Source organism: Dipteris shenzhenensis, chromosome 11 (assembly GCF_047967505.1).
Source record: "Dipteris shenzhenensis isolate YYH24624 ecotype China chromosome 11, Dip_SZ_1.0, whole genome shotgun sequence".
Lineage (NCBI taxonomy): Eukaryota > Viridiplantae > Streptophyta > Polypodiopsida > Gleicheniales > Dipteridaceae > Dipteris > Dipteris shenzhenensis.
In genome coordinates this window covers 46,277,583-46,299,340 of record NC_141606.1, presented here as the reverse complement: position 1 = coordinate 46,299,340, position 21,758 = coordinate 46,277,583, and the positions used below count along the sequence as shown (strand labels likewise).

The following is a 21,758-nucleotide window of genomic DNA, read 5'->3' as shown; positions in this document are numbered from 1 at the left end:
CAATGGTAGCCAAGGTGACATGACTATAAATAGCACTCGAGAAGGCACAAAAAGCCCGATCCGACCAACAAACCCTAGAGGATAAGGAGCCAAATGATGATGACTCAAGGGTGGATCAAACCAAACCTTCCCACCTCTCCCAAGCTATTACAAAGACCCATCCCATCGTTCAAAAGGCCACATCTAGTCGAAGAAGCATAGCAATTGGGTCAGGGAAACCCAAGGCAGTAGAGAATGACACAACATAGGCACTGCTACTGTTGGATCCCAATGGATAAGGCACAATCAATTCCTGAGTAGAAGTGGGGACTCATACTCCCACAACCATTTTTGCTAACACTAGTCTCCTTGTGTCTATTTTGACTGAAGCTTTCGAAGGGGCTATGCAAACACTTCCAGAGTGAAGCCGAGCCAATTTTGAAAAGACAAGATGTCATTCTTGTGGCTGTCACAGTGCCCAATGCTCTACGACATGTACTCAGACATGACCGCTTTCCTATTTGATATCGGGCCTGGCAGATTGACATAGTAGCTCCAAATCCTCCTGAGTATTGTGTCATATAGTAGCTAGGAGTAGGCCAGTCGATCCTTGAGGTATATGTTTACAATTGCGCCATCAAAAATTTTGACCTTTTTGTCTTGAACCAATAGCATGCTAGCACAACATCCACAAGGCTGAATGTCACCTCATTGCTGCTCGGATCAGCAAGTTACCCCTACCTACTATGCCTCAACTTCCGCACTACTATGCAAAGCTACTAAGGTAGCTTGAGAAGTTACATGGTAGTCATATTCTAGAGGCTACCTCCATGTGGAATGACATATGGGACTTATGTAAAGACCTACACACCAAGTGGCAGGAAGGAGTCACCCTAACTCCATGGTCCATGACCCATTTTGCCAATGTCCTTAGTATATCTAATCCCGCCAAGGATCCCCTATCTGAGATTTGGTCAGTGGATTGGAGGTGGATTGGTTGATGGCAAACTAGCCTCCAATTGATATTAGTAGTCTTTACAACTAGCCTACTCCCTGGATCAACAGTGAAGGTTTAATCCTTTTGATCCTCCACCACCCCGACCATCTTCCACCTAATTTCCTCCTAGTGACACCCCAGGATCCTACTCTACTATTGCTCTTCAACAAAGACATAATCTTACGCGATGCCCTTGAGGATTCGACCCTCACGCTTCGGCATTTGAACAACGCTTGGTTCCAACAATCCCTCAAGCATGAGGGCCCAGTCATTAGATAAAGCCGAGGCAAAATGTCGGCCCTCAGGTTAGGCCAACATGCAGACTTACTGACATAGGTGTAGGAGTGGGTGGGACCCATGATTGCCGAGCGATGCATCTCTCTTTGGTTAACTTTTGAATGGTGGGTCACAACAAAGCGGTGAGAATTCGTTAACTTCAAAATGGTGAGCACCAATGATTGGAAGCGATGACCCTACGTTTGAAGCAGGGGCACCCAAAAACTAAGTTCTGTAGACCAATGGCAAGTAACGATTCTGTGAATTGAGTGCAAAAGTTTTCGAAGTCAGTTTTACAATAGTCATAGAAAAACCATTGTAACATGAACTAGAGAGAAGAGAGTGACATGGTGTAGTTCACACACACACACTCTCTCTCTCCCACCTGGCTTGCTAGAATAGGAATTTGCTCCTGAGTGAATAGTTCCAGCTGAGGTGGCTTGGTTGTAATAGGCTTTCCTTTAATATAGGTGTGGCTTTTACCCACATTGTCTATTGTGCTTTGTTCTACATGTTAATTAATAAAAACTTGAGTCACTCATCATCACATGGTTTCTCCTTTAGGAACAACCCCAACCTTTAAGTTATTTTGTTGGCACTTGTGTTTGACACAACCAAGCACACATGTACATAGTTTCCTAAGGATTGCAAGAGCATGCATCTTCATCTGAGCATTGCGCAAGTGGGTTACTGTTCACAAGAAACATGCACCGAGCACTTGTGAGTTAACTATCATGAGTGAGAAAAACATAGGGTCAACAACTTCACCATTTATACTTTTTGAAGGAGGAGAAAGGGTGCCTAAAGGGATAAGTGTATAGGCAACCTTTGCCATGCATGGTAGTACTAGAGCATATAAATCATCAATGGACTCCCCCCATTTGAAAGATGCATTCCATTGCATATGGGGAGAAGAGCCATATGGTCTCTTGTCATTTCTTCTTCTAAGGGAATTTCCAAGTGATTCATTTTTACGAGGCACCATATCTTGAACATTTGGCTCTTCCATCTCAATGTCATATTTCTCTTAGAGTTGCACATGCAATGGAGTATGGCACTCTAAGTGGTAATTCCCTTTTTTATTGAAACCATGGCAAGCTATCCTTAACTTATCATGAAAAGATCTTGTTGTCTTAGTCTTCAAATCTATCATCTCTAGTTGAATCTCACTTATCTCTAGTCAAATCTCTCTGATCACCTTTTCAAGATCTTGGAGTAAAGTGTCAATGACAAGGGGGGATAGAAATGTGTTGCAAGGTAGGAATAGACTAGGGAAAAAGAGAATATACCATAGAATTAAACAACACTATGCTAGCTTCCAATACTAGACTACGAATAAACTAGGGAAAAAGAAAATATGCCATGATAGAATCAAACAACACTATGCTAGCTTCCAATACGTAAGGGGAAGGGAGAAGATGCTTGAATGCCAGACCTGCAACACTTGTTACTTGTTTCATGGTGTGGTGGGTGCCTTCCGCTCCAACTTAAGCTAGAACTCATCATTGGCTCCATTGATCATTTGACTCAGCACATACTGAGCCATCTTAGAGGCAAAACCTTTGTTAACAATCGCATTCCTTTGACGCTTTCCAAAATAATAGCCTCTCAATCCACATATCAACACACTATCTCTCTTTTCTCTTGCCTCAATTTAGGCTAGTTATAGATACACACACGTGAGGTCTTCCTTCCAACCAAAATGCTCCACAAATGTTATATTCGTTAATGACCAACTTTGTTTAACCTCCTCAGATTGCTTCTCAAACCAAATGTTGGCAAAACCCTCCAAAAACTACCCTTAATCCACTTATCCTCTGTCAAAAAATTCAAGGACTCACAAGAAATATTTGTTCAAGCTTCTCTAGTCTCCAAATTATTTCTTGCAATGGTGTTTACTCTAGCATTTGGCTTATACCAACACCAAGATACAAACATCCTAGGTCTCTCAGTAATCGAAATTTTAAAAAATCAAAGGATGGGGACAAGCTAGCATTTCTATCAATCCAACAAATCAAAATAGACTCACCATACTTTGTTGGTGATTTACTTTTCTTCCAAATATAATGATGAGATGCAACTCATAGTGCGGTACAAATGGTTGATTTTGAGGTAACGAAAGATGTGGATGTGGATACTTATGGATGAGACATAGAGTATAGAAGACAATTGCTTTAAAAGTTACCAATATTTGGATTCACGACATTGGAGATCCAAAACATCAATTTATTGACCTTTTTGTTGCATTAGCATCAGACATCCCAGCAAAAAGTTATGGCATCTTGAACAAATCACAATTATACTTTGAAATTTTAAAAGGGGAGCCTTAAAATGCCATGTGTTTCCACCAAGTTGGCTGCCATGTGGACCTTCTTGGGTAAATCTTCAATCTTGCAATGCAAGGGTGAATTTACTTGCAATGCAAGGGTGAATTTATTTTCCCTTCTTTGTTTTGATGCCATTGTTGTCACCATCATGGAGGCAGCATGCCTTCAAGGTCGCAAGGAATATTTAAATCACGAGGGAAGTATGGGACTCGAGGAACAAGGGGGGAGAGCCCTTGAGTGTGGGAACTAGGGGTGGGTGAGAGCCAGTGAGAGAAGTGTGTGTAAGAGAAAGGGGTTTTGAGGGTTTGAGACACAATGGGACAGGAGAGTGTGGAGTCAAGAGGAATCCTTCTAGATTTGCTATGTGGAATAAGGAGGATGTGGACATTTGGAAAAGAGAGGGTCCCTATGGGCTCCATAAAGGGAGACTGTTGAATTATTTTAAGAGTATTGAGTATCTTTTGATGAGACACATGTCAAGAGTGGCCACAAAGGACATGGATGGTGACATACGGTCTTGGGGAAAGGAATCGACAAGCATCAATTGTAAATGGGTGATGGAGGGTGACAAAATCTCTATAACAGGAGCTCTCCTCTCCCTTATTCAACATCTCTTCCACCATTGAGCCTCATGCTACTGTAGCTCTAGTCTCCTCAAGCCTCCATGAGTCCCTCTTGTAGATATCCTCTTATGTAGATTCTTGAGTCCATATCTCTCTAGTTCACATTCTCTTTCTATGAGTAGTGTTGGAGCTCTCACTCCCTCTTGTATGTATGAAACCTCTTCTTCTCCCTTGTGTTTGTAGTGTTTTGAGCTACATTTGAGTGGAGTCTCACTCTATTGGTAATGAAGGTCACTTCAGGTACTCTTTCTTGAGTTTCTCTCCCCTTTTTCCATTGCTCTCTCTTCCAAAGTCTTCAAAAGTGTTGTCTATTTGCCTGCTCATTGCGCATACATGGTTTATCCATTTCTCGAGCCATGAAGGTAGCTCTTCCTTCCCTCCTAGGCAACCTCTATGGGACTTAGATCGTTCATGAAGTTTGACCATGGAGGGTGTATTCTCCCAGGTCGGCATCAGTAGAAGGAGTACGTGTTTTTTAATGATTTTTTGACTCCCTGTCAGTATTTTGCTCATAACTTTCTATTCAATGCTCCAATTTTGACGAAACTTATATCACCACGAAGCTCTCTTCAAGACACATTACCCTATGTTTTCACTTTCTATAGCAGACGTGAAATCCAAAAGCTATGAGTCTTTGTGTGGGACTATTTATTTTTTAGATAGTTTTTACCCCCTTTCAGTAAAAGGTCCATAACTTTTCAACGGCTTCTCTATTTCTTACGAAAATTATATCATAGTGAAGCCCATTTCAAGGCTCATATCAAGATGTGTTTGAATATTTGATATCATGTATCTGCTACAAGTTATAGGCCTCTATATCTGATGATAGTTTGCAAAGTGTTTTAAGTTACTTGTAGAAGTATCGATGAAGAAGGTGCAATGTTTCCCCGGAACCTACCCATCCAAGCCAATCAGCCCCTTCAAACTCCTTGATATATATCAGTTCATGTCATATTAACCTTCTGTAAGATCTTCTTTCAACAAAGTATCACTCTTCTCTTTGTCGTGCAGCCCCTGGCTTGGGGAGATTATGGCCTCCACTGATCTTTTCCTTCTCCCTATGCTAGAGTACAGCATCACTTGCGATGTTACCATCTTCATTCTCATCTAAGGGAGGAAAGTATGGTATGGTCTCTTGGCACAAAAGCCTCTTTTTAATTTACCTTTGCTAGTGATAAAGATCTCTATCACTAAGTTTGGAAGCAGTGCAACTTCAGGTCACAATATCTTCCATGTGAGCATCTTTGCCTAATACCTCTCAAGGGGTTCTGACAACCCTAAGCCTCATTTTTCCACATAAGTCAAGATCCCATCCCCTAAGTTAAGAGTGGATAACTCACCTCTTGGAACCCTTAATATGCACACAAAGGACAAGTTCAAGGTTTGCAAAAATATTCTTGCCACCTATAATATTTTATATGCTTGGACTATGCACAACCACCCTATTTAATGCACACATGGGGCCGTCCACATGGAGAAATTGGTAAATTAGTAAGCTTGCCATCCACATGGAAGGGTTGGCACATGAGTAATCTTGCCACCTCAACCATGGGTCCCTAGCCCTCTTATTTTATATTATGCATATCACTTCATATTACACCCGTTGATAGTAAAATCAATCACATTGGTCTTTTTTTAACTTTCACATACAAAATCTAATTCTACAATGATCACAAATTTTGGTTTGGGCTACTCAAGTAAATTCTTAAAGCATATTTCAAAAAGGCCATGCACGAAATGTACCATGGATTTCATACAATAAAAGTGTCAATATAAGTCTACATAAGAAAGTTGAAAAATGATAAGGTACTTCATAGCAATGACTGCATATTCTAATGCTCTTCCTTGGGCATTACTATCTAGCTAAATCTCTTTATTAAGATTTTCCCATTTTTTAGGTTTGTTATTAGTATAAAGTATTATCATCAGGACACATTAATTCTTTTATTTAGTTCCATTCACAGTCATCGTTGTGAAGTTATCCTTCAGACATGTAGAGAAAAGACATGTAGAGAAAAGACTTCATTTCTTAGTCAAATAGTTAAGAATGTATTATTGGGAAAGACATGTAGAGAAAAGACTTCATTTCTTAGTCAAATAGTTAAGAATGTAAATAAAAAATAATTTGTACATAGTGATTGTATTGTGTGTATTAGATAACCATTTGCATCATGGTTACTTGCAATAGATAGAACATAGACCCACAATATGCTTCCTTGTTCAAATGAATTCTCAAATACATGATGGTGGTATCACACGTTCCAAGAAGTAAAGTCAAGGCCAAAATCTAGATCACAAACCCCACTTTCTTTGAATGGTGGGATACTTTGTTAGCAATAAAAAATATTTTCTTTTTTTGGGGGGGAAGGTATGTATATTATGAGCTATAAATAAATAAAAATTACTAATATGCTTCTTTCACCACTATCATGCATCTGTTTTTGTCACATCATGTGGATAAACATTGAAGTTATGTGAATTATGTTCGTGTAGTACTACATTGTGTATTGTCAAAAGGTAAAGGTGGATATATGCTTGTGACTTGAATAATGAACAAGATGGATAAGCATCATTCTTTTGATATTTTAGTTCTCCATGTTGCTACTATTAACTTGTCATTATCAATAATTTTTAATTAAAAAGACCGCAATAGACAAGGCAATGTCAAACTAGAGAGCCAAAAAGTATCCCTTTTATCATGGATGCTCATAGGACAATTGTGAAGCATAAAACTCAATCAAGCATTGAAGCACAATAACACATCAATGGACATGTTACATGATTTGCATGATAGTAATCAAACATTCAAGAACAATGACACATGAATGGACATGCTACACGTTTTGCATGATAATACAAAGTGAAAAGACTTTAAAATGTATGTAGTTTACTTTGAAAATGAACTTACAGTTTCCTTAAAGGAGTGCGTGCTTCAAGTGGACCATTAGTACACGAATAAAGTGATTTCGACTCTATGAAATACAATGCATGCTTCTTTTTCTCTCTCTTATGACGTGAGAACTTGTGGGATGGTTTCACAAGGGGTTCAGATGGGAAGGGAATGAAGCTTGTGGTGTTTTATCATAAACTTTTTAGAAAGGCATGTAGTGATGCCTACTTGCATTGATTCAATCAATATCATTGATCTCTTTTGTACTCTTAAGCCCAACTTACCACTACCCATACATTTACTTACTTACATGGGTATGGGCCCTTGAGTGCTCATTGATATACTTGAAGAAATAGAAATATGATACTCAAATAGGAGACTTTGGTAGCTAGCCTCTCTCCACACATTTTCCAAGATAAAGCCAACATGTTCTCAAAGCTCAATGATTTTATTTTCCCAAATATTTGGTGAAAAACTTCATGATGAAGGTGAGCACATGTGAAGCCATATGCGATATTAAGAACTTCATTATACTAAAACAAGGGGGTTGGGGGTTGGGTTATGCTTTTCTACACTCTCATGAAAGGTTTAGCTTCCCTTTCCATGATGTAAATGCATGCATTGGCAATGAAGTTCTCCAAATGGCATATGGCTTCACATTTGCTCACATACCTCACTAAGTTTTCACCAAATATTCAAGGAAATAAAATCATTCCGCTTTAAGAACATGTTGGATTCCCCTCTTGCTTTAATAACATGTTTTAGGTTCAAAATCACTTTATTCGCCTACTAATAGTCCACTTGAAGCATGCACACCTTTAAGGAAACCAGAAGTTGCCACATGCATTTTCAAATACTTTCATATTATCATGCAAATCCTATAGCATGTCGATTCGCATGTCGTTGTGCTTGAATGCTGGATTGAGTTTTATGCTAATAGTTTTCTCTTTTATGAACATCCATTGATAAAAGGGATGCCTTTTGTCTTTCTCAACTTTGATATTGCCTTGTCCAATGAGCCTTTTTAGTATAAAATCAATTATAACGACAAGTCAATAGCAATATGACAAACTAAAATCTTGAAACAAGGATGCTTGTCAAAATTGCTCATTATTCAAATCACAAGCATCTATCAACCTTTACTTTTTGAGAATCCATAATGTTCTACCCCAAAAAAAAAAGAATCCATAATGTAGTGCCACACAAAAATAATAAACTAAAGGCTGTAGGCATTCATAGTCTCTAACACAACCACAAGTACAAAAAAGATTTGGATGATCAAATTGGTATAAAGCTCTAAGGACATGCTGTTAGCTTTGTTAACTCTCGCATTGAAAGGAATACTTTTCGAGGGAAAAAGCATCATTGTACGCTATATTCTAGAGATGAAAATGCACCTTGTCTTTACAAGTGTGAGATATGATCTTTGAGCAATTTCTAGTGGAGATGCATAGTGCTAGATTAATATTATTGATCTAGCAAGGCATATTTCTCATGCAACCTACCCCCAATTGCACCTTGAAAGTTTTGTAATCCTTCATGGATTCTAGTGACCACGAAAATTTAGGTGCTTTTCAAGGTTTTATAGGTGACTATGTTGCTAACCAAATAAAAGCCTAAGAATTTAATTCATCACTTGAGAAAATTCATCTAAGTTGTACTCAATTGTGGGACTCTAATATTATCTTTAGAATAGCTAAAGCACCTTCACTATTAACAAGCGCTCTTACCAAATGATATTAAAGAAAAAAAGCCCTTGGAGTGGTCCAATGTTGAGTGTTTTTGCTCCTTAGAAGCTACAAGTCTATATCCTGAATGGTGATGAAGTGTCATGCCCTTACTAGAAAAGAGGTTTTTAAAAGAGTATTGGCCAGTTTTTTCATTTCTCCGGTTTTCAAAGTTTTATATGTCAAAACAAGAGGACATTTGGGGATGTTAGGTGACTTTTTGCAAGGATCACGATTGAATCTTTTTGGGAGACAACAATTCGAGATGGCAATTGTAATTGGCCCATGTTAAGGGTGTGTTAAAGTTGGAGCGGGTGTGAGATGGTCATCACTCTAAGACTTGGTAGTGATAATCATAGTTGAGCCTAACAATCCAATCATTATTGGGGGACCAAATGTCTAATTAGGTATTTGGCTCATCAAGGATGTCTAACATTTGATCAAGGTGGTCTCTTTTGGTAGTAATCATGCAAATTGGTCTAATTGCTTAGAATACCTAATTGGGTATTCAACCTGCCAAGTGAATAAGGTTACGTTACTAGTTAGACTTCAATGGATAGTTTGAACTATAGGTTAACGTAATTGGACTTGGTAGAGGTGATTGTTTTTGTTTGGGCCCTGTGAACCATTCAGTACAATAAGTAAACACGTTTTGTTACCATGGTTATGGGTTAGGACTTGTGGATATGCTCTCATGGGAATGGGGATCTCTAGTTCATTGCACGTTGTTCCTCATGAAAGGGTTGTTAGGCTCACACAACTAGGGGCTAATGTTACTCACCTTAACTTCTTGTCTCAAAAGCCTATATCATCGGGCCCCTTCATTTACTTAAGAGTATTGACTCAAATGGGTGGATATGCTTCGATTGGTGATGGCGGATGTTGCACAAAATTTCATCTAACAATATCCTAATATGCCATTATGATCTTAATGGTAACTTCATAAATTTTTTAGAGGGTTGAGATCTGAGTTACATTGACCCATGTGCATGAAGGCTAGGCTTGTTGAGTTTAGATGCCTCTAACAATATCCTAATAAGCCATTGTGATGTTAACAATAGCTTCATAAATTTCTTAGAGGGTTGAGATCTTAGTTACATCGACCCATGTGCATGAAGGTCAGGGTCCGCTAAAATAAAATCCTAACCCACACAAACATGGTCTTTCTTTTTCCTAATCAACTTCACTTTAACTTGCTTGTCACCATTGCTTGAGTTTAGATGCCTCTAACAATATCCTAATAAGCCATTGTGATCTTAATAGTAACTTCATAAATTTCTTAGAGGGTTGAGATCTTAGTTACATCGACCCATGTGCATGAAGGATAGGGTCCACTAAAATAAATCTTGACCCATACAAACATGGTCTTTCTTTTTCCAAATCAAATTCACTTCAACTTGCTTGTCACCATTGCATTTGCAAGCCTTGGCTATTGATGACAATTTTCCACAACCTAGCTGCATGCGTGGGATGTCAAAGTCATGCCCTCCTAATTGACCTCGACAATCATGAAAGGATATTGGTCAGATCTTCTCGTAAACCCATCATCACCTTAGGGGCTTATGTCATGGAGGAGAAAAAGAGAGGAAATCATGATGGCTATTTTGGAAAATTTTCAATTGGAAGAGCATAATTTGGACGTTTTCCCTTGGTGAATGAAATAACGATCCAAGGGAAACTGAGAGAGAGGGCTATAAAGAAATGTCACATCAACAGTAGAGAATTGTCACACCAATGGTTCCCAAGGGTGTGTGAAATAGCACTCTAATGTCTCCCATGGTCCCCCCCTTATTTCCCACCTATTTCCCATCTATTTCCCACCTATTTCCCGTCTATTTCCCATGGTGCATTTTGCACAACATAACAAAACAGTTATTTCCCCTTTTGTACCCTCCATGACATAAGACCCTATGGTTTAGCTTTTGATTTTTTCATTATGACCACCCGCCCGCTAGCTAGATGATTGTAAGCAAGGTCCATCCCTTAAGGAAGTTCATGAAGGGGAAGGACCTCCCAAGATCTTTTCCTTACAAGTGTCACGTGGATGGTGACAAGATTGAAAAAACCAAAGCTAAACACGGCTAAGGGTCCTGTGTCATGGAGGGGCAAAAGAGGAGAAATAAGGATGGATTTTTTGGATGTTTTTTCCTTGGAAGAGCATATTTTGGACGTTTTCCCTTGGTACATGACATAAAGGTCAAAGGAATGTCACATCAATAGTACAAGAAGTGTCATCTCAATGTCATCTCAATGGTTCTCCAAGGGTGTGAGCATAGAGTGCTATTTTTTGTCATCCTCCCTTCTTTCCATATTTCCCCTCTATTTCCTATGGTGCCTTTTGCATAGCATAATGGTACTTACTAGGAATACCTATTTCCCTCTTTTTCCCCTCCATGAAATAAGGCCTTATGTCACATGGAGGGGAAAAAGGGGAGAATAAGGATGTTTTTCCCTTGGAAGAGCATATTTTGGATGTTTTTCCTACGGTGCATCACATATGGATCCAATGGAAAATGAGTGAGGGCTATAAAGAAACATCACATCAATAGTAGAGAATTGTCACGTCTATGGTTCTCAAAGGTGTCACCTCTTTCCCATGATCCCCTATTTCGGACGTATTTCCCCTTTATTTCCCATGGTGAATTTTTGCATAGCATAACGAAATAGCTCTTTACCTTCTTTTCCCCCTCCATAACATGAGACCCATAGAATCATAAGGTGATGATGGCAATGTAGAAAGGAAGAAGGAATAAAAAGATGTGTGTGAAAGGTCGACTTCAAGCCTTTCACCGTTGTCAATGGTCGAGGGAGGACCATATTCACCTATTAGAAGTCGCCAAAGGGCCGACTTTGGGCATTTTCAGCATCGTCGGGCATCATCCCTTGAATAGAAAGAATTTGCACTTTAGTTGCTACCAATCTGTGCATACGGATCTGTAGATTCTTCTCTTGGTCCTTTCCCTAGCAATGTAGGGAAAGCAGGGGAGGACACGTATCCCCCTCATAAATATGGACAAATGTCTGCACATCCTTCGTACGTTGTAGCCTTGGGGCACTATTTGTTGCTGCACACAGTGTGGACATTGTGTAATGAGAGATAGGGTAAAGGTAATGGCCCACTTTTTCAGGTGTCTACGCCTTGGGCGGCCTGGATTGGGCAGACGATCGATCGAATTCTCTGGTGGACAACAAAAACTTTTTGGAAGGCCTATGAAAGACGGCATGCCACGTGGAAGGACGCTCCAATTGGAGAGCTCTCGTGTGAGAGTCGGGCTTGTCAAAGCACAAAACATTCCTATTAGAGATCCAAGGGTAGAGATGGGGTCCTTGCACATGGGGGGTTAGGGGGAGGACCCATTAAAATTTGCCAACTTTTAGAATTGCGGTGCCACATGGGATGAGGGCAGCCATTGACGGACTAAAGTGCCGGCAGAAGGTCCGTCAAGGATTCCGTCGAGTTCCGGCAGAGGGTGTAATCCCTAAGAAACTTCTGTCGTCTCTCTCGCAGCAGTTGCTCTCGCCACATTCTTGCGAAGCTCTGGCTATGGCGGAATTTGGAGCTTCACAGCCTCAGCCTCCTCCCTCTCCTTCTCCTCCTCCTCGTCATCCTGCTTCCGACCATGATTTTTCCACCACTTTCCACCCCGAAAACGGTGCCTCCAAAATGCCCCCCGAATTCTGTTGCCCTCGCGGTTTCAATTGTGCTGCTCTTATGGAAGACATCAAGCCCGGTTCCGGTCGCGCCAACATTTCCTCCGTCATCCCCGGATGGTTTTCCGAAATCAGTCCAATGTGGCCTGGTACTACCTCCTCTCCTTCTCCTCACAATCAATTCCTTCTTTTCTGTTCTTCATTCCCTGCTCCTTCTCCGTCGTCGACCGCGTTGTTGGATGTTGCAAACTCCAGCTTTGGCTTCCAACTTCGAATCACGTTTTGGCCCCTGTGCCGCAGTTCAAAATCGAATTTTTGCTCACAAATATTTGCTGCTTTGTCGTTGCCATTTCATATCGTAGCACTGCTGGGAGTTCTAACAAATCTCTAAGCTTCGATCACTGGAAGTTCCTTCTTTTGAAACGCGGTTGTTGCTACTCTGGCCAGCACAGGAGCTTGTTGCTTCATCTTGCAAGTTGTGTTTTCTGAACGTCTCAGTTCTAAGATTTCATTGCGGTATTGAACCTTGTAAGGGATACCCACCTGTCGCAGTGGTTAGCATTCCGTAGTTACGTACGTACTGCTTATCATTCCTGCTCTCATCGACGCGGGAATTTACTCCTGCTTGTTTCCGAACATGTCTATGAAGTATCTAGCGGTTGCCATTCCCTAGCAGTGATTTCTCAGCTGGAAATAGGACACGCCAATATGCACAGCTCTCTGTTTTCTACTGGTTAAGCGTGTCGAGGGTAGTGGAAGGCTAGAGAAGCAAGTACGGCAACTCAGAGTAGTGGAAGGCTAGATAAGCAGGGTAGTGGAAGGCTAGAGAAGCAAGTACGGCAACTTAGAGAAGAAGACGGAGTTCCGTCCTCCCAACATACTTTGGGGTGGTCTCCAATATTCGGACGTGCAAAGACAGACGCACTTCCACATCTTGGCGCTTGCTGTCAAGCGCCAGGAAGTATCATGGAGCTCCCATACAATGCCGGGGGTCTGCTTGGCTAGGAATGTTTGGACTGTATTTCCACAGTGGTGCTATAATCTTCGTCCAACTGATTCGGCTTACTTCTAGGATGTTCAAACGCCATTATGTTGTTTCTGATTGGCAAAAAGTGTCTAGGAATTGCCTCGACAGCCTCTCAGTGCTCTGAAGAGTCCAGTGTTTAGTTTATCCTCGACTGAGACATAGTCGCTGTGTCCACAAGAACTGACGGCCTTCATTTTTAGGTGATAAATCTCTGTTGCCGCTACAATTGGTTTTGGGAAACAGTTGAACATGTTGTATGTCGTGCTTTTTCTTAACCTATGCTTCACGTTCGTTTGCTTATATATATCAATGGGATATTTAGTAAATGCAACGAGGAGTGCAGAAGCTAGTGCCCGGAAAGCCAGGGAGTGAGAAGGCAAAACTGGAGCAAAAAGGGATTGTCGAGCTTCTTTCAAAACGATCGTTTTACTATGTGGATAGATATCTGTCCAGCACCCCAGAGTTAGAGCAGAGACTCAAGATTCCACGATTAGCCTAACTATAAATGGGTTTAACGAAGTTCTATTTGGTCAGTTGCCTCAACTGAACTGATGTGGCCAAGTAGGACTTAAACGAAAGTCTATAATGGGACCCTAGCTGACTATGCACTGCGTCTGTTCTATTGATGGGGATAGTGTATGAGCGACCTCATGCTTTATAATGCACCAAGGGGACTGTTCTCCTTTGCTTCCAAAGTTTGCTAAGAGTGCATTCCCGAGTGTGTGAGAGGTTTTGCTGAAAATCAGGCCTGCTTTACGCAGCTCTTGTTGGGTGTTATGTTCCCATGTGTGTCTGGTCTCCCTCCATCCGCGTTTTGGGTACTTTGTGTCAGGCAAATGATCAATCGGGAGCAATTGAAGACTTCCTACGATTCAGGTTCTGACACGACCCCGCAGGATCTGACCTATTACTGACCTAGAATCTCGTCCTCGATACAACCAGAATCATAGCGCAGGTGCCTCGATCCTCCCGACCACCCCCAAGCACGTGGGCTACAGCTCAACTCATCCAGAGGCCCGTATCTAACCCAGGCGTCCCATACCACCTGAGCCCGTCCAGAGGACCTTCGATACACCACCTATGATCCGCATGTAGATGGCGAGAGTCTCGGCCTGGGTCCAAGCCCCATCCATCAGTTGAGGAGCGCTCAACTGATCTACACAATAGCACTGGCCCTCCCTCTATATAGAAGGAAACCCGCTATAGATAGCATAATGCTATGAATAGCTCCCTCCATATAAAGCGAGCACTATATATGAGTCAATCTATATATATAGCAATCTCGGCTAAAAATAGCCATCCAGCCCAATGCTATCCCGTAACCCATGTTCACCTGATATCCAACCCTAGGTACACCATGCACATGACATACTCCCCTTCCTCTAAGAACTCACTCCTGAGTTCACCAGAAAGCCCGAAAACTCTCTGTGAAGATGAGTCCATGCCAATAACTATACTCTGACTATCAGTTTGAGTGTGCTATACTTTCCATGAGATTCAAATCAAAGAAAATCTAAGGCCAAAGCCACAATCTTTGATAACTAACCCAAGGAAAGTAAATCTCTCAATCTAAACAAGGTTACATATCGTCGAGTAATCTTCTCGAGAAATCAAGTAACGCCTGAATCCACAGAGTTAGTTCCGTTGACATCTCCGTACACTAGCATGGTAAAATCCGTACCTGAAGGTAAATGATTCTATCAACCTTATCTATTGAGTATCCTTGAACTCAAAATCTTAGGTTGAGATCGAGGAATCATTGTTCGAACAACCCCATCAATTGAACCCCTTGAGGCTAATTTTTGGGTTGCAATTTTCTATCAACCCTAATTCTTGAATTACTTAGTATTCAGAAAATCCCTCAACAGAATACTGTTGTAATTCAAATTCTTGGGTTGAAATACATGACAGACTTTGCATCGCAGGAACAATTAGGTATCCGTTCATAACTCATGATGGAAGAATCTTCATGGAAGTATCAATGGGCAAAATCTTGACCAAAGATATGGTCCCCCTGATCTATCCTCGAAATGCCCCTACATGAGAATAATCAATAAAATTCAGTTGGCTATATCTAGTCAATGGTACTGTTCTAGACATGAATATAGTCAACCATCATAGGAATAGCATCCTATGTGATCCAAAGACTACGGAAATATACAATCTGAAATCTCTAAAAATAAGATCCACTACCGAATATCCTGTATAAACTTGTGCACAATAAACCGCTCCGATCATAGGATCATCCAATTCTTAGGATCTCTTATCTAGGAACATCAAGTTCCAAACAAGGCACTGACATACCATCATCAGAAGATATGCGGTAACCCTCCCTGAGATTGAGTCTAGACTATATGCGGTAACCCTCCCTGAGATTGAGTCTAGACTATGGAGCTCCAGGGTTGAACCCAAAAAGTACATGGCTTCTCTTAGGGTAAAGAATCTTAGTCAGCCCTCGTAAAAAATCTAATCAGGTTGCCCCCACTTGTACTTCACCCTAGAGGTCCTTGGGTATTGTTTCACGCTGGATTATACCACCACATCAGAGAATCTTAAATGTAACATACCTTAGTGTCCCATACCACCAAAGTATACTGCAAATAAAAAAACTCAGTGGACAATATGAGTAAATCAGGTAGCCAATCCCTCTTCAACTCAGATGATCCCAGATTGAGTCAGGGTGGCAAATCCGTTCTCAATCCTTTTCTTAATGTGATTATATCACCCCCTTGTGTTACAATACCCCAACCAATACGTCAAAGAAGAAAACCAGTAGGTAGCATCCCTAACAACTCTTGAATCTGGACTATCCATGACCTCGGCTAAAAGAGTGAGAATCAGAATGACCCCGCCTTTGGACATGATTCAAAGAAGGTATCCAACAAGACTCATCCTGGTCTAATCAATAAGAGCCTTCATATGTCCAAACGGTAACTCGAAGAAACGTCATAACTCACAATCACACCGAGATCAAAACTTCAAATAGAAACCAAACATGAATCTACGCACCAAGATTTGAGAAAGGGAAATCCAATTGTCTTAGTTAAGTCCAGTTTAAGATGTAACAAAGTCTCAGGCATCCTCAATGTATCATATACCTTCAAGATATATGGAACAAAAGTACACGTTATATAATTTGAAAAAACCAATCAAATTATAAATGCCACTTAGTTGTAATCAAAACCAAATTAACCAAAACCTGGTCAATTTAACAACAAGACAGTTTATAATTCATACAAAATTGGGGAGCTTCTTGAACCAAGAGTGGTTCAAAAGATCCAGTCGAGCAAAAAATAATTAGGTGTCGGTCAAAACTGAGGATTTCAACTTCTTCATCGCTTCTCAATAACTCGGAAGCGGTATAAAGACTCTAAAACAAGCTGTCTACATTTAGAACATCATGAGCCTTCTTCAATATATTTTTGGTACTGAGGGGTTTTACAGTAGTGAAGAGCTGCCCAGAGTTCATCCATCAAGGAATCCATCTCTCGTAGCAGGTCATGAGGTCTACGAGGATTAATCTCCGATGTAGCCTCATCCTCCATCTCAATAAAACAGTAATCCAACGTAGGTGTCTCATTACTTTGATGTCCTTCCATGGCTGGAAAATATCTCGCACGGGAGAGCGAATAGAAGAAAAACAACTGCGTCCAAACGCGTGCTCTTCACACTAACAAAAAGAGAATCTGGGGCTGCGTGGAATCAAGGAAGAAGGCGAGTAGAGGACAGCAAGAAAGATGGTGGAATCTGATAGGCTGATCTCAGACGGAAAGAGGGTGGGAAATTCGCCTTCATGCGCTGAAGTGCTGAAGTGAGTAAGAGAGAGAAATCCCGGGTATATAAATAGCCAGGAAGGGCCAGCAAAAGCTAGGCGAATTTAGGGTGGGTGCTTGATTTAGAGCAAGTGCTTTCCTTGCTAGAGAAAAACAAAAAAGCAAACTGCTTTTTTAAAAAAACCAAAAAACAGTCTCGCTTTTAATAGATCTGGTCCCGCTTTTCTCCAGCCAGCCAAAAATAGCCAAAATGCGCTAGATTTAGAGCAAGTGCTTTCCTTGCTAGAGAAAAACAAAAAAGCAACCTGCTTTTCAACCAAAAAAACAGTCTCGCTTTTAATAGATCCTGTCCCACTTTTCTCCAGCCAGCCAAAAATAGCCAAAACGCGCTAAAATCAGGCCATACGCTCCTTCCCAAAGCCAAGCACCTGCCCCAATCATATCGCCCCTATCTCTGATGCCCGAATTTCCTAGACAAGCCGTTTTCTAGGCTTATGAACGCTCTCTCTTTCCTCCTACTTCTCGACTGCAGCAAATCTAGGTCTCTAGGGTAGGAATCCCATCCTTGAGAACCTAGAGCGAATTCATTCCCTAACCAGCCCACTCTCACGCGTCCCCACACAGCCAATCACATCAACAACCCAAGCGTGGGAAGTTATAGGTCAGAAACGATCCATCCTCATATCTCTTGCTGAAAGCATCAAGTCTTCTCATTGCCTACCCTTCTCAGGGAATCACAATTTCCAAACACGTAGCAACCGAGAGAGCACACAGCCTGTGGACTTCTATTTTTTCCACAACTCTCCCAATCATGAGCGCACATCATCAGCCAACGATTCAGCCCATACATGAGCGGAAATTCAGATTCGCAAGAGCAATCTTAAAAAGCGTACCTGGAAGACATCTTTTCTGCATACCTTGCGTTGAATTCGATCGTGATAGGACGGCTCTGATACCAGATGACACGACCCCGAAGGATCTGATCCTATCACTAACCTAGAATCTCATCCTCGATACAACCAGAATCATAGCGCAGGTGCCTCGATCCTCCCGACCACCCCCGAGCATGTGGGCTATAGCTCGACTCATCCATAGGCCCGTATCTAACACAGGTGTCCCATACCACCCGAGCCTGTCCAGAGGACCTTCGATACACCACCTATGATCTGCCATGTAGATGGCGAGAGTCTTGGCCTGGGTCCAAGCCCTATCCATCAGTTGAGGAGCGCTCAACTGATCTACACAATAGCACTGGCCCTCCCTCTATATAGAAGGAAACCCGCTATAGATAGCATAATGCTATGAATAGCTCCCTCCATATAAAGCGAGCACTATATATGAGTCAATCTATATATATAGCAATCTCGGCTAAAAATAGCCATCCAGCCCAATGCTATCCCGTAACCCATGTTCACCTGATATCCAACCCTAGGTACACCATGCACATGACAGGTTCCCTACAAATATGCTTAACGTCGAGGAAAATACCGACTTTAGTGGAGCTTCTCTTACCTCCGAATTCTCTGCCAAGATTCATGGCCAAGTGTGTGAGAACATTAGAGTTTTGTCCTCCTTGAGAAATAGCAGCGGACTTTGGGATGCGTGGGAATGCCCTCTCAACCTTAAGCCACCTACCCTATTGTAAAACCATAATTACAGTGGGCTGGCAGGCCCTTATATAGGGCTGGGCCTGGCCTGGGGCAGCTGACCAGCAGGTCAGCCAGGCCCTACAGCCTGGGTCGACCAGATACAGGCCCCCAGGTCGGTGGTCTAACTGCCCTATTTATAGGGCCAGCCTCCTCCCTTTTCTGGCATTACTGGAGTATTTCCTCACTTGTATCATTGGGTGTTTCCCTTGCTATATACACAGTTATCATTGCCTCTCTCTCTCTCTCTCTCTCTCTCTCTCTCTCTCCCCTGCATGCTTCCGCACATTTCATCTCTCATGGAGGTTGGGCTGAAGCTGAGTCCTCAGGGTACATATCAGCTGATAGATGCCAGCATGTATCAGAGGTTGGTAGGCAGCTTGCTTTATCTGACCAGTACTAGGCCAGACATTTCTTATTCTGTTGGTATGCTCTATCAGTTTTCTTTGAAACTTAGGGAGAATCACCGGAAGGCAAGATTCCCTGTGCTGTTGTACTTGAAGGGTCCAAGCATTTATGGTATCACTATAGCAGAGGTTTGGAGTTGGGTGGTTTCTGTGATTCAGATTGGGCAGGTGACTGGGATACTCGGCGTTGACTTTAGCCTATTGTTTCATTCTTGCTTTAGGGGTCATTTCATGGCTAAGCAAGAAACAGCCAACAGTTGCCCTTTCTTCTACAGAGATGGAGTACAAGGCTGCTTGTATTGCAGCATGTGAGATGCGGTCGTTGAGATGGATTCTGGAAGATATGGACGTGCTTCAGTAGGATACGAAGGTGAGCATGTGCAACAAGCAGAGTTGCGCATTCCCATTGCAAAGAACCAAGTGTTCCATGCACATACAAACTCTGAACACTGCTACCGCACCAGATTTGACATACCCAGTAAAATGACATGCAGCAAGTAATCCAGCTTACCGTGAAACTTTCAACCTCATTACATGTTTTCTGACAAAATAGAGTTTTGCCTTAGGTGAGAGAGTGACTAATTTCATCCAAATCTGCCGTAAAACCTGTCTCCCACAAAAAGTACAGATAAAGCCACAATGTGCTTATCAATCATGGTTCCATTCTCACATGGCTGTGAAACTGTTCATGTATATAGTTGTGAAGCTTTCTACCGTAACACTCATGGATTCTTTAGTGGTGAGTGGGAGTCGAATGGATTTTCCATGAGAATTATTGAGATCAAGATCGATTGCAGATCAATCGCGGGTTGTCCTATCAGTCCAGACTGTATTCCAGGATCCAGCTTTTAGGTTGGGGAGTGACTCTGACTGGGGAGGAGACTCCGACACTCGCCATTCCACCACTGGGTATTGTTTCACTCTCGGCTCGGCCGCCATCACTTGGAGCAGTAAGAGGCAACCGACAGTCGCTCTCTCTTCTACCGAGGCAGAGTATCTTGCTGCATGTTCCGCTACTTGTGAGGCAGTTTGGCTCTGACGCCTGCTTGGAGAGATTGGGTTCCCACAGACATCCCCGAGAGTCATCCACAGTGACAACCAGAGTTGTATTGCTCTTGCAAGGAATCCTGTGTTTCATGCTCGCGCCAAGCATATTGAGATCGAGTATCACTATGTCTGGGAGTAGGATCTTGATGATGTGATCGAGTTGATGTATTGCAAGACAGAGGACAACAAGGCGGACCTCTTCACCCAGCCCTTGGCGTAGCAGCTTCTTAGCGATAATTCCAGCTCCCTCCGGATGATTCATGATCTAGGAGCTGAGAGGGGGTGTTAGAGTTCATCTCCTGTCCCCTTGAGTGAGGGCCTTGGTTGTGGGTTTGCCTGCCCATGTAAGGGAGTGTCAGGGCCACCTAACCCCCCTCAGTCGGTTGTTTAAGGCAGGGGGTGACCCTATAAATAGGGCCGCCTCCGTCCCTTGTTTCTTATCTCAGCTGACACTTGGACAGCCACCAGTGGAGGGTTTTTCATTAAGTATGAATAAAAGCCGCAAGAGCAAGCTCAAATGCGGGAGTACATCATGTCATGCATGAAAGAAAAAACAGCTCAAAAAGAGCTAACAAAAATCCAAGGTGGAGGCTGAAAATTCCACCTCAATCCTTAAGCAAGCTCAGAGAAGAATGGAGATCCTCTACAAACTCTAGAAAGAATCTCTCCCCTGGCTGTAGCTGCTCTGGAGGATCCCTGCATGCTCGCCTAGATGGCTATCAATGTGTGTATAGTATCAGTCCATATACTGGCCATAGACTGGGAAGGGTGAATCTGTGAACCCTCCATCACCTCCGTACATCTAGCCCTCCAAATATACCAAGCTGCAATGCTAGCAAGAATCTCCCAAGCTGTGTCTACTGAGGCATGAGTAGCTCTTAAAGGAGTGAAATGAACATCTTGGAGAGAGCATGACTCCACCGACTGTCGTCGTCAAATGAAGGATGAGTCTGGACTCTGAGTCATGTCCCTCGAAAAACACCTGAGGGCTTGTAAGAGAGAACCATGCCACTGAACCCTAGGTCATGAAGAAGTGTGTTTTATGAAATATGCAAAGAATTTTGGCAACACCCTTCCAAATCGTCCTCGCCTGTCTGCACTCCCAAAGGCAATGCTGAATTGACTCAACTGCTGCATGGCATCGAGGACAAGTAGGGTCAGCCCCGAACTTGGATCTCCACAGGTTCACTACAATACCTCCATGAATAGAAAGCCAAAAGAAGAGAGTGATCTTTCTATTTCTGAGGGATTGCCAGAGCCTCCTCTAAAAGTTTTTTTGCACCTCTGCAGAAATATAAAAACTATCCCAATGAGGAGCTCTGGAGGGCCTCCAACCTCTACTGCTAAGCTGAAATCTCTTGGCATTTCTGATTGTGTAATGAAAGAAG

At 42.1% G+C, this 21,758-nt stretch overlaps 1 protein-coding gene across 1 annotated transcript in view; it reads left to right on the top strand.

Annotated features, from left to right (window-relative positions):
* Positions 1-12,212: 12,212 nt before the first annotated feature.
* Positions 12,213-21,758, top strand: part of LOC147897084 (spermidine synthase 2-like) — a 77,531-nt gene continuing 67,985 nt past the window's right edge. The window contains exon 1 of the mRNA XM_087381265.1: positions 12,213-12,619. Within this exon, the coding sequence (XP_087237391.1) occupies positions 12,217-12,619 (403 nt within the window). The 5' untranslated portion in view covers positions 12,213-12,216. The remainder of the gene's footprint in view (positions 12,620-21,758) is intronic.